The 15,952-nt window shown below is 36.4% G+C and overlaps 1 protein-coding gene and 1 non-coding gene across 5 annotated transcripts in view; one reads left to right on the top strand and one right to left on the bottom strand.

The window, feature by feature from the left end:
• PLA2R1 (phospholipase A2 receptor 1) overlaps positions 1–15,952 on the top strand; it is a 119,019-nt gene that overhangs the window by 49,647 nt on the left and 53,420 nt on the right. For all 4 annotated transcript variants that reach the window (XM_045033854.1, XM_006935305.5, XM_045033855.1 and 1 more), the window contains 3 exons: positions 2–100; positions 4,746–4,858; positions 13,865–14,037. In XM_045033854.1, the coding sequence (XP_044889789.1) occupies positions 2–100; positions 4,746–4,858; positions 13,865–14,037 (385 nt within the window). The remainder of the gene's footprint in view (position 1; positions 101–4,745; positions 4,859–13,864; positions 14,038–15,952) is intronic.
• On the bottom strand, positions 15,194–15,278 carry TRNAQ-UUG. Its single transcript has one exon. It is a non-coding gene; the product is annotated as a tRNA-Gln (tRNA).

Raw genomic sequence — 15,952 nt, 5'->3', positions numbered from 1 at the left:
GGAGGGGCACTGGAAAGTTAAAAATTGTGAAGAAACACTTTTTTACGTTTGTAAGAAAGCAGGCCATGTCCTTTCTGACACTGAATCAGGCTGTCAAAAGGTAAGTGCTGTTAACATTGCATTTAGGTGTATTGAATGCATAGCTAGAATAATTTATGCAACAGCAATTTAAACAATGTCTCCCTCTCATACCTACTTTTGCTCCCTCCTCCCTCTCTTTCCCCTCCCTCCCTATCACTTTTCTTTCTTTCCTTCCCTCCCTTTTTTTTTGTTTTTTTTTTTTTTTTTTTTTTTTGACTGTGGGCTACTTTTAACAAACCAAGCAGTTATCAGCTGGGAGCATATGAAGGGTTTACAGCCCTGCAAAGGATTGTTGTCTTGCCATCCTCTTCAACCTAAACTACTTTTCTTTTGAAATAAAAAATATAAAGGTCCTGTTATCCCATCTGTACAAACAATGACTGTCATGTGATGCCCCATCTCACAGGTGGTTTTCATAGTCTCCCAGTGACGACTGTCAGAGTGAAAAAAAAATGCATTCCTTTGATGGAGAGTGAACTTCTTCACTCAGACTCCTGACTTCCTTTTCACTCATCTTAAACTTAAATATTTGAATAGAATACAATAATGGTGAGAAGTGCATGTTTGCAATATATTTATTAGTTGGGAAAGAGATAATAAAAATACTTTAATATTTTAAGTAATAAATTATTTTTGGTACTTAACATAATTATTCTCAGTACTTAAAGTAATAAAAAATACATAACACTTCAGGTTTAAAATTAAAAGGTAGAAAGTTATGTTTTAAATTTCTTCAAATACATTCAGTATCCTTGAGTAAAGTTCTCAACACATTCATTCCCTGACTCTCTCTCTCTCTCTCTCTCTCTCTCTCTCTCACACACACACACACACACACACTAAACAATTAAATTTAAATATTGGATATTTGTATGCATCTCAAAAATTTCCCAAACCTGGATTTTTATGCAATTCTTAAATATTTTCTCTTCTAATCCAGGTATTTATGTTTCGATGAGGCAATGACCCACCTTTCCAAGAAACTGCATTTTATTCAGTAATCAGTGTAAACATATGAATTACTCTTCCTACTTTAGGTCAACAATACCTATGCCATAGCTGACATACTACCAAACATTTTATCTAATGATTACAGTTCCTGAAGTTAGAGCTGATCACTGATCTATAGCTGATCAGAAATATTGAAAAAAAATATTTGTCTTATTGTGGTTTTCAAAGCAACTCAACATGTTGTATTTGTGTTGAAAAGGAAATTAACTCCTTACACAGCAAAAACAGAACGGATGTTCTATTCAAACTTTTGTCACAGCTTCCCTTTTCTGGCCAGCATTACTAGTATTTAAGGTTCAGAGTAAAACTGGAGTTCAGATCCCGTTCTCTAACTTTATGGTGAAACTCTCATTAAGTTCTTTATGAATCAATCTGTGAATGTGGTTTCAAAAGTTTCCTTTCCTTTAGCCCACTGCTTCACTGCACTTCTCTAAACAGTCTGTATGTGTAAAATCAACTTATAAAATATTTCTCACACCACGCACAAAAATAAATTTAAAATGGATTAATGAGCTACATATGAGACCTGAAATCATAAAAATAGTAGAAGAGAACAAAAGCAGTAATTTCTCTGACATCAGCAGTCGAAACATTTTTCTAGATATGTCTTTTAAGGCAAGGGAAACAAAATCAGAAATAAACTATTAAGACTACATCAAAATAAAAACCTTTTCCACAGTGAAAAAAAAACATCAAAAAAACAAAAAAGCAACCTACTGAGTGGGAAAAGATATTTGGAAATGGTACATCCAATAAGGAGTTAATATCCAAGATATATAAAGAATGTATACAAGTAAACACCAAAAAAACACCAAAAAACAAAACAAAACAAAAAAAGGCCTCCAAATAATCTGATTAAAAATGGGCAGAGGACCTGAATAGACATTTTTTCCAAAAAAGACATACAGATGGCCAACAGATACATGAAAAGATGTGTAGCATCACTCATCATCAGGGAAGTGCATATCAAAACCACAATGAGGTATCACCTTCACCTGTCAGAATGGCTAATATCAATAACACAAGAAATAACCAGTGTTCATGGGGATGTGGGAAAAAAAAGGAGCCCTCATGAACCCATGCACTCTTAGTGGGAATGTAAATTGGTACAGCCACTGTGGAAGACAGTATGGGGGTTCCTCAAAAATTAAAAATAGGAACACCACATGATCCAGTAATTCCAATACTGGTATATTTACCCAAAGAAAGCAAAAATGCTAATTTGAAAGGATATGTTTCTATGTTTATTGAAACATTATTTACAATAGCCAAGATATGGAAGCAACCTAAGTGTCTATCAATAGATGAATGGATAAGGAAGATGTGTTGTACACACACACACACACACACACATTACACAACCATAAAAAAGGATGAGATTGTGCCATTTACAATAACATGAATGGACCTAGAGGGTATGATGCTAAGTGAAATAAGCCTGAGAAAGACAAATACCATATGATTTCACTTATATGTAGAATCTAAAAGAGTAAATTAATAAACAAAAAGCAAATCAGACCTATAAACACAGAGAACTGATGGTTGTCTAGCAGAGGGGGTGGGGAATGGGCAAAATGAGTGATGGCTGTAGCCTTCAGTTATGGAATGAATAAGTCACAGGAGTAAAACGCACTACATAAGGAAGAAAACTTTCTTGATAATTTCAAAGCAAAAAAAAAACCCACCCCCCGCTCTGAGTCATTTTTTGGGGATTGTATAATATGAGCAATTGTTTCAGTACGGTCATCATCATCATTTCATTTAAAATGAAATGGCACCTCATGTACAAAAGATATTCACAGATACAATCAATTATTCTTCCCACTTTCATTGTGTGGACAAAGGCTTGTAGTAAGGAGCCTTTGTTTTTCTGGTTATTACTATGCCACATCCCCCACCCGCTTTCCTAGAGTCTGTTCAGTTCTCAGATTTTTGGTTTTACTAAGCAGCCTGTGATCTGAAAACTACTAATGAAGAAGGAATACTTTGTTAGAAAGGTCAAATTGTCAGCCTTCCTCCGCCTGTCCTTCCAAATACAAAAGCAGTCTAACCTCCCACCCCATCTGGAGTGATCCCGGGGTTCTGGCTGGAGCTGTCAATTACTCACACAGATGAGGTTATGGGGAGAAGATCAGGGAGTGAGTTCAGAGCACATCGTGGCTGGCTGGATGTGGAACTCCTGTGATCCACACCTCATTTAATAATATGTTTTGAAAAAAATAACTGAGTTCTAAAATAAGGTTTTCTTTAATTTACTGCAAGACAGAGACCTTTTCTAAGAAATATAGCAGAAGTCATTTTATAACTGATCAAAATCTGGCAAGTATTGGCATGACACAGACACAGAATAAAGTGTATTTTAAAACTGGCAAATACATAAAAATAGATGTAAGTGATGTGATTTTATAATATTGAAAGAAAAGGGACTAAAATAACTCAGTGAAAATATAGAAGACTAATGAATACATGTCTCCTGTACTGTATGATTTTAAAGAACAGAGATACCCTTCAATGCTCTCGGGGCGGAGGTATGGAACTACACATTTATCATTTTTGTCTAAGTGCCAAAGCTTGCTTTCTTTCTGTCTCAAAGGCTAGCCAGTTGGTTTAGGAATAATTTTTACAAATATATATATTTGTTTGTATATATATGCATATATTTATATATGTTTGTATTATTTATATTTAAAATATACATACAACATATTGTATATATACATATAAATATATACATAGATAAATACACATATATTTATATATTTATGTGTATGCATATATATGTGTATATATATACATATACAAATACATACATATATATTTATGTGTGTATATATAATATATAAATGTATATGTAATATATATATTTATATAATATACATTTATATATTGTATACATTTATTTAGCCAGTCTCTATTTGGAAACCTTATGATCTACCCAAGACCATCCCGGATTACACCAGAATTGGGTTCCAGACCAGCTTGTCCACTAGCTTGTGACTTCATCTAGGTCTCTAACCTCAGTGAATCTCAGTGAGATAACATGAAATAAGCAATATGAAACAAAGTTGAAAAGATGTATACACTATTATCTAGATACATATGTCCTCTTTGCTCATATTGAGTTCCTGGCTCTATTTAAGGCCTCTGCCTGCATTGTCTCCCTTTGATTCTCAGAACAACTCCATGGACACTATTATTATCTTCATTTTACAGAGGAGAAAATTAAGACATGTAGAGATTATATAAAGTTGCACACTAGTAGAGCCAGTACTCAAACCCATGCCTTCTGCCTTCAAACCCAACAGTCTTGGTTTCTACCATCCTGTAGGAAGCATTTGTATGAAACTCTGTAAGTCTGAACAGAGAGAGAGAAAGAGATCTTGAGTGAGTGCTCCTTTATTTCATTTTAGATTTTAAGATTTCAAGTTAATTAAAACTTCCAGGTTTTAATAATTAATTAAATAAATATAGAAGTGGCTGTAGCTAATGGCATTACCAGGTAGAATACAAAGATTTCAAGACAGAAACTCAAGTTTTGAGTTTTGAGTGGGTCAGAGAAAGAAGTTATGTACAAGTAGTAAATAAGAATACACAAAACACTATTTTGCCGTTTAAATCATTTATGTCTTTAATTTTCTATTTCCTTTTTGAAGGGATGGGAGAGACATGGGAGATTCTGTTACAAAATTGACACTGTCCTTCGAAGCTTTGACCATGCCTCCAGTGGTTATTACTGTCCTCCTGCACTTGTAACCATTACAAACAGGTAAGATAGAAATTTTCTGTCAGAGACATGACTGTACTTTTTTGACAGGAGGGCTCCTGGGATGATAAAATCTAGCCATAATCAGTAACTTGTCAAAATCTAAACTGTACAGTAGAATATTAAATTATTTAAACTATTGATTGAGATGAATTTAAATCACACAATGTTATTCCTAAATCAATTTTTGAGTAACCGAGTAAAATTTAAGATGACTCTTACTTTCCATAAAGATTTATTAATTATTTAGTTTTGAATATATATTCAGTCAGATTTTATCTAAATGCATGTAATGGAAAAGAAATATGTTATTTAAAAACTATGTTTTTAATGTAATGTGTGTGAGTTATGTGAGGTTATTTTGAAGAACAAAAGTAAGTATAGCTAAACTGTGGAGTATTTTCAAATGCTTCCCCATTGCTTCTTAGCTCTATATTTGTTTAGATATAGACTTCTCTGTTCACAGGTGTCTTCTCCATAGTAACAGAGAAACTGCCCTTTTGACACTCCACAGAATTTGCAATATGCTATAGATTTGTAATAGGGAATAAAAGTACCAACAGCGGAAGTGACCTCAGTGTCACTATCAATGCCAGGAGAACAATGAGGGCTGGGAAAATGACTCCTCCAAACTGAAGACAGAAACAAGGTAGAACCCTTCTGTGGTTGCTTGGGAAACTATACCTGCAAAGCTAGTCATTTGCTTTTCTACTGAGGCTATTGCCTTTAAAAATATACACCGAAGACCAGAAACAAGACAATTGATACTATAGTCTTACCTAGAGACTCTTACCACATAGGTCTAACCTGTAGGAGGAATTATGTGCTTTCTCTGCTCTCCCCCCAGAGGAAGTCAACATGCAAAGCCACTAGTATTTCCGTTTCCTCTTATTTTCTTTCCCAGTCTTTCCTCCAAACCATGCACAGAATGTGTGTGCATGCACATGCCGACACACACACCCACACCCCCACACACACACGCACACACACACACACACACACACACACACACACACACACACACTGGATTGACAGCAGTTTCAAAATAAATTGCCTGGCAAACATTTTGTGCTCAGGAGTCCCTTCCTTCAGCAGTAGTACCACCCTTGATGTATCCCAGTGTTGTTTTTAGTTCTACCTTCCTCCTTCCCAGAATAGCTGGCAGGCAGAAAGAAGCCTTTATCCTCAACTTGCTCACCCACCCAAAAGATTTCAAAAGCACCTTGGGGTAAAGGTCCTCCAGTAAGTGAGCCAACACTGGACTTTATTCAGGAGCCTGATCAGTGAAGCTATCTATGCTCTTTTGTTAATTATAACATAATTATGTTTTTCACTAAAGAAAATTGTCTAATTGTTTCACCTGTTTCTTATGTCTTATTCTTTCTTTCCTTTTTTTTGTGTGTAATATTCATTGAATACCTGTCACATACCTGGCACTGTGCTAATTACTTTTCAAATGCTATCTAGACAATGCAAAAAAAGCAACAGTCAAGCATTTATTAGAAAATTATTTATTAAATATCTATATTGTGAGAGGCACCATATTAAACACTGGCATGCTGTACAAAAGAAATAAAAGGCATGTTATTATTGTCCTGGTGCCACTTGCAGGCCAGCAGCTAAATAGGTAGAATATAGAAACATAGTGAAGAAGATGGAAGAACACACTAAATGGATAAATTCGAAGTGACATTACAGATAACCTATAATGCCATAGTGACCCAAGTAGGGCAGAAATCTGTTAACGTTCAAATGCTTCCTTTCCTTTCCTTTCCTTCCCTTCCCTTTTTTTTTTTTTTTTTTTTTTTGAGAGAGAGAGCGCGCGAAAGCAGGGGAGAGGGGCAGAGGGAGAGAGAGAGAATCTTAAATCTTTTTTTTTTTTATTTTTTTTCAACGTTTATTTATTTTTGGAACTGAGAGAGACAGAGCATGAACGGGGGAGGGGCAGAGAGAGAGGGAGACACAGAATCGGAAACAGGCTCCAGGCTCTGAGCCATCAGCCCAGAGCCTGACGCGGGGCTCGAACTCCCGGACCGTGAGATCGTGACCTGGCTGAAGTCGGACGCTTAACCGACTGCGCCACCCAGGCGCCCCGAGAATCTTAAATCTTAAGCAGGCTCCATACTCTGTGCACAGAGCCCAAGGCAGGGCTCCATCCCATAACCCTAAGATCATGACCTGAGCCAAAATCAAGAGTGGGATGCTCAACCAACTGAGCCAGCCAGGGGCCCCCAGATACTTCATTTTCTAAGAATCCTGGAGATCTCATACAAATAAAGTGTCTGGAAATAAATCTACTTGGTTCCATTTCCCCCAAAACTGGATACAAGATGTTATAAATAATTTGTTTCTTTGATAAACTATATTCAGTAGTCAATATTAATTGACTACTGTATGGTCTAACTCCACAACAGAGCTATAGGATGAATAAGTTTGTTTTCATTCTATCCACAACCTTGTAGGCCCACTCAGGTGACTTTGTGCCAGAATGCTACTCAATGAACAGTCAAGATCCTGCATTGCTACCATTAGCCCCAGTGAGGCATCTCTCCTAGACAGTTACCACACATGTACACGGCCCTGCAAACATGTCTATATCCAAAGCAGTGACTCCAACACAGGACATGCAAGTTGAGGAAAGGAAGGGGCCCATGCTCTTAACTGTTATTCATTCAGATTCCATCAGGTAAGAAATAAAGCCTCACACTATACCCTACTCTTTGAGTGACAATGCACCACAAAATTTTTCAACAGCATCTTTTGTCTGAGAAGGTTGGGCAGCAGATGGAAAGTCTCCTCAAATCCAGAAGTGTCCACCAGCAGCCTGGATAATCATTTTCTTCCATTACTGATTTCCTGTTTGAGTTAAGACACTCCTGTCACTCACCAGTGCCCAACCTTGTAGTTGCTAATTGATTTTCCACTCTTCTGCACAATTGAGCCACAGATTCGATGGGCACAATTAGAACCACCTGCTACAAATTACTTATTTCTTTTGTTATCGGGCAACTGCTCCTGGTATTGGACTTTTTAACACTTTGTGGAATAGAGAGGGAAAGAAAAATAGACCCTTATTTCTGAATAACAGAATGTTATTTTTTTCCTGTTACAAAATATTTTCAGGCCTGGACACTCTACTTCCAGATAGGGCATGACTATAAATCTTGAGTTCCAGAGTTACCATGGATAATTGTCTAAATGCATGTGTATCTAAATTTTAAATCAATCAGCCATGGAATATTTAGTACAAAATAATCCAGGGCACCTGGGTGGCTCAGTTGGTTAAGCGTCCAACTTCGGCTCAGGTCATGATCTCTCAGTTTGTGGGTTCGAGCCCTGCATCAGGCCCTGTGCTGACAGCTCAGAGCCTGGAGCCTGCTTCAGATTCTGTGTTTCCCTCTCTTTCTGCCCCTCCCCTGCTCTCACTCTGTCTCTCTCTCTCTCTCTCTCTATCTCTCTCTCTCCAAAAATAAATAAACATTAAAAAATAAATAATAATAATAATCCAAATTACATTCAATTTTGTGAATTTTACCAATAGTAAGAAATCCTACAATATCTCATTTTCTGCTAGATTTAAATCTGCATTATTTCCAAGCAATTTTACAGCTCTGCTATTTTCCTGCAACCCCCACACCCTCTAAATACATTTGCAGTTAATTTTTTATTGTGATAAAACATAAAATTTATCATTATAACCATTTTTAAGTGTATAGTTCAACAGCATTAAGTACAGTTTTAATAGTGCACAATCATCACCACCATCCATCTCCCTAAATTTTTGCATCTTTCCAAACTGAAATTCTGTGTCTGTTAAATAACCACTCCCCATTTCCCCTTGCCCCCAGCTTTGGGGATCCATCATTCTACTTTCTGTCTATGAGGTTGACTAAAGTTAACTCGTAAGTGGAATCACGTAGCAGTCATCTTATTGTGCCTCGCTTATTTCACTTAGTCCAATGTCCTCCAGGTTAATCGATGTGTCAGAATTTTAATATGTGTCAGAATTTCCTTCCTTTTTGAGGCTGAATAATATTCCATTATATGTATGTGTCACATTTTGTTCAGCCATTCATACAATAGACATGAGATACTTCCACCTTTTAGCTATTGTGAATAATGCTGCTATAAACATGAATGTACAAATATCTTTAGAGTCCCTGCTTTCAATTCTTTTGGGTCATATACCCAGAAGTGGAATTTCTGGATGATACGATAATTCTATTTTTAATTTTTTGAGGAACATACTGGTTTCCATATCAGCAGCACCATTTTACATTCCCACAAGCAGTGCACAAGGGTTCCAATTCCTCCAGGTCTTAGCCATCATCTGTAATTTTGTTTTTGTATAATAGCCATACTGATGGGTATGAAATGGTATCTCATTGTGGTTTCAACTTGCACTTCCCTAATGATTAGTAATGTTGAGTGTCTTTTCATGTGCTTATTGGCATCTGTATATCTTCTTTGGAGAAATGTCTATTCAAGTCCTTTACCTGTTTTTTAATTGGAGTGTTTATTCTTTGTTGTTGAGTTGTAGGAGTTCTTTATATATTCTGGATATTACTCCCTTATCAGATACATACTTTGCAAATACTTTCTCCTACTCCATGGGGTGCCTTTTCACTCTGTTGATGTCCTTGGATGCACAAAGTTTTTAATTCTGATTAAATCCAATATATCCATTCTTTTAATTTATTTTTTTAATTTACATCCAAGTTAGTTAGCATATAGTGCAACAATGATTTCAGGACTAGATTCCTTAATGCCCTTTACCCATTTAGCCCATCGCCCCTCCCATAACCCCTCCAGTAACCCTCTGTTGTTCTCCATATTTAAGAGTCTATCCATTCTTATTTGTTGCCTGTGTTTTTGGTGTCATATCCAAGAAATCATTGCCACATTCAATGTCATGAAACATTTCCCCTATGTTTTCTTCTAAGAGTTTTATAATTTTAGCTCTTGTGTTTGGTCTTTGATTCACTTTCAGTTAATTTTTGTAAATAGTATAAAGTAAGAAGAGTCCAGTTGCATTCTTCTGCATGTGGATATGCAGTTTTCCCAACATTAATGTTGAAAAGATTGTCCTTCTCCCATTGAACAGTCTTGGCACCCTTGTGGAAAATCATTGGACTATATCTACAAGGGTTTACTTCTGGGTTCTTTTCTCTATTCTATTAATACATGTCTGTCTTTATGCCAGTACCACACTGTTTTGATTTCTGTACTTTCAACAAGTTTTGAAATCAAAGTTGTGAGACCAACTTTCTCATTAGTATACATTCAAGCAAGCCAGAAGAATATAAACTAAAAAATGAGAGTGCCCCCTCACCTGCACTCTTTCTCCCTCCAAACAATCCCACTCTTCTCCCATTGACAGTTAACAAAGGTAACTGCCATTAACAGTTTGGAATTTGCTCTTCCAGGTGCATTTCTTGTGTGTACGTTAAGTATCTTTTCTATCTCTTCTGTCTCTTGCAATAAATAATATCCAAAAACTTAAGACTTCTAGTTCTTGAGGCATGCCACCAAAAACTTCTGGTAATAATAATCATGATACACATCTCCCATTTTAAAACAATGATATTCTATTTCTATTCTTGATTTAAAAGAAAGAGAAGGAATTTATCATTTTTATGTTCATTCAGCAATAGAGTCAGTTATTTGAATATGGTATTAAAAATGTTAACAGTCATGTTATTAGAAGAAATCCCATTGCAATCACTCAGTTAAAAACTGAATACCTCCTAACTGTATCACTATATGTAAAGACTACCACTGTTTTTTTTTTTTTAATTGTAGTAAGTTCTCTAGTGAAGTTACATCCAGTTCATTACTTTTTTCAATCTCTTGTTTTAGGTAATACAAACATAATCATTAAGTACTGCTGTCTGCTAAGTATAGTATTACTTATAGACAAGAAACATCTTTCTTTTCAAGTACATTGGCTAAATGGATGAAAAAATATTTTCAGAGACTCAAATATAAAATATCTCTTTTGGGGGCATTAAGGAATCTACTCCTGAAATCATTGTTGCACTATATGCTAATTAACTTGGATGTACATTAAAAAAATAAAATTAAAAAAACAAATTAAATAAAATCTTTTTTAAAAAATCTCATTTTGAAGTATGCATTTTTTGAAATGCAAAATTTATTTTGAAATGAAAAAAATCATCAGTGTATGTATCCCAAAAATATGTATTACTGTCTTCAAATTGCATTATTTATTTATTTATTTATTTATTTATTTATTTATTTATTTTTTAACGTTTATTTATTTTTTAGACAGAGAGAGACAGAGCATGAACAGGGGAGGGTCAGAGAGAGGGAGACACAGAATCTGAAACAGGCTCCAGGCTCTGAGCTGTCAGCACAGAGCCCGACACGGTGCTCGAACTCACGGACCGTGAAATCATGACCTGAGCCGAAGTCGGCCGCCCAACCGACTGAGCCACCCAGGTGCCCCAAATTGCATTTTTTAATTAAAATGTAATGTTTAGCACCATCAGTAACAATTTGTTAACAAACATGAAATTCAAGATATATTTTTCTTACTTACATTGAAAAATGCATATTTGGTTTCTTAACTTTTTTAAGGAGCTGACTGGAAAAAAATTTTTCCTGATTTTAAGAATTATTTCCCTAAAAATTTGATTTTATAAGTAGTTACACAAACGCAAAGTGTTTTATCATTTGCTTTTCTAAAAAACAACAATATTTACTTTACTAAACTCTTTGGATATAATATGTTATCCTGGTTCAAATAATAAACTAAAAATCTGTACTTTTTGTTCTTAAGTCGTAACATTTGAATTAAATAATCTAGTGAAACCAGGCAAAAAGGCCAGATATAAAAAACTCTGGAATATTCGCAAATGCAGAATTCTAAACACAAGGCCAAAAAAGACTTTAAAAGATCATCTGCTCTATTACTGTAAGCCAGAGTTTTCACAACCCTTTTAAGTGTTTGGAACCAAATAGTGAGTGGTAACAAGTATAAAATATCCTCTTGTTTCTTTATCGGTTAGAAACAGACACTCAAATGGCTGCATGCTGTGATCCAGAGTTAAGTTCTTAGAGCACATAATTTAAAAGAAAGACATATTTGCTGAATTTCTATATTAACAATGCTATCTTCTAAACAGTACCAAGAGAACTAGAGTTCTGATTTGAAGGTTTTAGGATCTAATGTATGAGTATTATATGCAACTACTTAAAAGATACTTGCCAGTTTAAAAAGCACAGGGTTTCTATTGTTTTAAGCAATCATAGTGATAAAATAGCAAATCAGAGTGGACTAAATAAATCCAAAACCAACAGGGAACAAAAGGAAAATGTTGTCATGAATAATGGTACCAGTGGCCAAGTTTACAGACAATGTTATATCTCTCCATTATCCAATAAATGCCATAGTACAAGGTCATGGAGGAACCAGCAATGTCCCCTGGGTTTAGAACCAGCACAGTGAATAGTAGTCGGGCCATAGCCTGAACGATGCAGTGCCATGCTAGCCTCCTAGGACAGCAGTTTAAGGCACCAGCTGGGCATGATAACAATGCTCCTCTGTCTCCGAGGGGAGAAGGAAAAGCAGATTCTAAATTATGAGAGTATGAACCATTGGAAGCATGAGGAAAATTACAATAGCATCTAGACAGTGTTTAGTTTTATGTACGGTCCTTTTGAAGGAGGTTCTTTTACATTTAAAACATTTTACATTTACATTTTTTTACATTTACATAAAATTCTGCCACTGCAATCTGGTTAAAAAAGAACTTCTCTAGTTTTAGATGTGTGCTATATAGATTATTAATAGAGCACCTACAGAAAATAGTAAAGCATAATAAAAATCTATATGTCCTGCAAAGATGAGTATCATAGATGCCTAAGATTACTAAATATTGCTAGTGATGTTTATAAGGCAGTTAAAAATTGTACGTCTCCCCCCATTTCCCTTGAAGCTTTTCTACTCTTGAATGACCCCATTGCTTTTGTTTCCTTTAGCAACTTAAAGATGCATGGTAATGAAAAACTTCCAGAACTGGATGAAAAAGTTTAATTTGCTTTCTTTTTAGGTTTTCTGGATGATTTCATCAGGCCTTCCCTTTCTCATTGACTCAGCAGTTCTGGCCAAAAGTCATCACTGTTTGAAATGTGTTTCTTCAAAACTTCATGTGTATTGAAAATAAATTTTTCAAGCTTAGCTTAAAATTTCAACGCTAGTTAAATTTTAATACTCACGTTTTTCTATTAGGTATTCATGTGGAAGCATATACACAAATTTTCCAGATTCCGCTTTTGATGCATTCATGTTGGGGAAGGAGCACTGCCACCAATCACTGAACACTAATTCATTCAGCTGTGTGGGGAAAATATTGGTGGGTGTACATCCTTGGATTAGTTCCTAGGGTTTTAAATCTATCTTCAGTGAACATGCCCATCTGAACACATTTGAATAAGCCACGGACTCCATGTGCTTATGAACAAACTGATTTGGGATACATAAAATTGCTACTCCAATCTCTGTTCCATTCTCACTAGGCAAGTGTGGCGGGGGAGGGGGGTGCGGTACATGTGAACTCCATGTTGGCAGACACTCATTTCTTCCCCCCACTGCCAGTTCCCCCCTGCACGCACATTATAAAGCAAGGTATGTGCTGTGTGGCCTAATTACAAAACAGGGCACTTGCTGTGCCAAGAAATATATTGCTAACTTTATGGGCTTTACCACATATACTCTGAAACTGGAGCTGGACTCTATTCCTTGAAAGAATTAAGCCTTGTCTTTGAGACTCAAATTCTCCTCACTCATCTAATTCTGAGCATTGCAGTGACATTTGGCATGTATTAGTAATGCTCAGGGTCTATGAGTATTTTTCTGCTCCATGTTCTGAAAAATTCGTCAGAAATGCTTATTCTGGTGCCATTCTGTGCACCTCATTATGCTTTAATGACAATTTTTTATTGCCCAGGAACTTACTATAACCATTTCCTTTTTCTGTTTTTAAGGTTTGAACAGGCTTTTATTACCAGTTTGATCAGTAGTGTGGTAAAAACGAAGGGCGGTTATTTTTGGATAGCTCTTCAAGATCAAAATGGCACAGGAGAATACACTTGGAAGACAGCAGAGGGTCAGAAGTCTGAGCCGGTGCAGTACACACACTGGAATGCATATCAGCCTCGTAAGTAGAGAGAACTATAACATCACCCCTCCCTCCTGTTTCCTTTGCTCAAAATTCCTTCCACCCCGTGATCCAGCTCCTCTGGTGCTTCCTTAATGTTTTCTTAATGCCTAAATCAATTAAAACAATTACCACAGGTTCTCAGGGGGTGAAATATGGCTGGTCTTTTTTAAAAGTATGATGCATGTGACATTTGACAGGTCCAAAGTGTAAATTCATTGCTCAAGACCACACATGCCTTTATTAGCAGGAAGTCCAGTTTCTTCCTCCTTAAAGGTTTTTCCCCCTCCCACTCCCCCTGCCCTTGATTGTCCAAGAATATCAGGGGCTTACTCAGCCCAGACTAGTCTGATATACTTCAAAGCACAGTGAATGGGCACATATAGGTACATCTAATCAGTCCACAGTCACAGCCACTTTGCCATGGAATGCTGACCCATTACTTAGGTAACACTCTTGTTAGTCCATCTCCTCCATGGGCTTCTGTTATCCTTAGCCAGGATTTCAGAGTTGCTCTATTAGTTCATCCTCATATGCTCAGCTCTGAATCCCAAAACGTGGAACTGTGCCAGGTTAGTCAGTTCCAGAGAAACAAATGGCTTCAGCCACAAACTACCCTAGAACTAGCCCCTTTGGAACAAGCTTTAGGCCCTTCTTAGGTGACCAGCCTAGACCCAACACACCTTTACATCAGCATGAATTCCTATTTGGATGCCTTGGTCCCTTTCTTACTTACGGGCCTCAATCAGGGCTACCCTAAGAGATGATAGGCAATAAGATACCTCTAAATGTGTTCCTGGAGGAAATGGGTTAGGGGGCCTCAGGCTCTTCCCTGAGGAGAGATAGGTATTATTATAATACTATCAAAATAATTTTCTTATATCAAATATATAATGATAATAATTAGTCAAAGGACCAAATATACCAATTAAAAGACAGAGATTGTCAGAGAAGATCAAAAAACAAGACCCAACTGTATGTTGACTACAAGAAACCCACTTTTTATTTTTATTTTTATTTTTTATTTATTTTTTTTTAATTTTTTTTAACATTTATTTATTTTTGAGACAGAGAGAGAGCATGAACAGGGGAGGGTCAGAGAAAGAGGGAGACACAGAATCTGAAACAGGCTCCAGGCTCTGAGCTGTCAGCACAGAGCCCAACGTGGGGCTCGAACCCACAGACCACGAGATCATGACCTGAGCCAAAGTCAGACGCTCAACCGACTGAGCCACCCAGGCTCCCCAAGAAACCCACTTTTTAAAAGAAAGAAAGAAAAAGAAACCCACTTTAAATATAAAGGCACAGGTAAATTGAAAGTAAAAGGATGGACAAAGATATACTGTCCAAATACTAATCAAAAGAGAACAGGAATAGCTATATTAATGTCACAGAGCAGACTTCAGAACCAGGAAAGTTTTCAAGGATTAAAAAAAGTGACATTACATTATGGTAATGGAGTAGTACTCTAAAAAGACATAACAGTCCTTAATGTGTATGCACCTAACAACAGAGCGTCAAAATACATGAGCAAAAAAAACTGATAGAATTGCAAAGAGAAATAGATGACGCTATTATACAGTTGGAGACTGTAACATCCCTCTATCAGAAATGGACAGGGGTGCCTGGGTGGATCAGTTAGTTAAGCGTCAACCTTGGCTCAGGTCATGATTTCACAGCTCATGGGTTTGAGTCCCGTGTCAGGCTCTATGTTGATAGCTCAGAGCCTGGAGCCTGTTTTGGATTCTGTGTCTCCATCTCTCTCTGCCCTTCCCTGCCCACATTCCCTCTCCCTCTCTCTCTCTCTCTCTTTCAAAAATAAATAAACATTAAAAAAAATTTAAAAAAAGAAAAGAAAAGAAATGGACAAATCCAAGAGACAGAAAATCAGTAAGGACAAAGTTGAATTCGATAG

The sequence above is a fragment of the Felis catus genome, chromosome C1 (genome assembly GCF_018350175.1).
Source record: "Felis catus isolate Fca126 chromosome C1, F.catus_Fca126_mat1.0, whole genome shotgun sequence".
NCBI lineage: Eukaryota > Metazoa > Chordata > Mammalia > Carnivora > Felidae > Felis > Felis catus.
The sequence above is the reverse complement of the archived record's forward strand: the minus strand, read 5'-3'. Positions and strand labels throughout refer to the sequence as shown.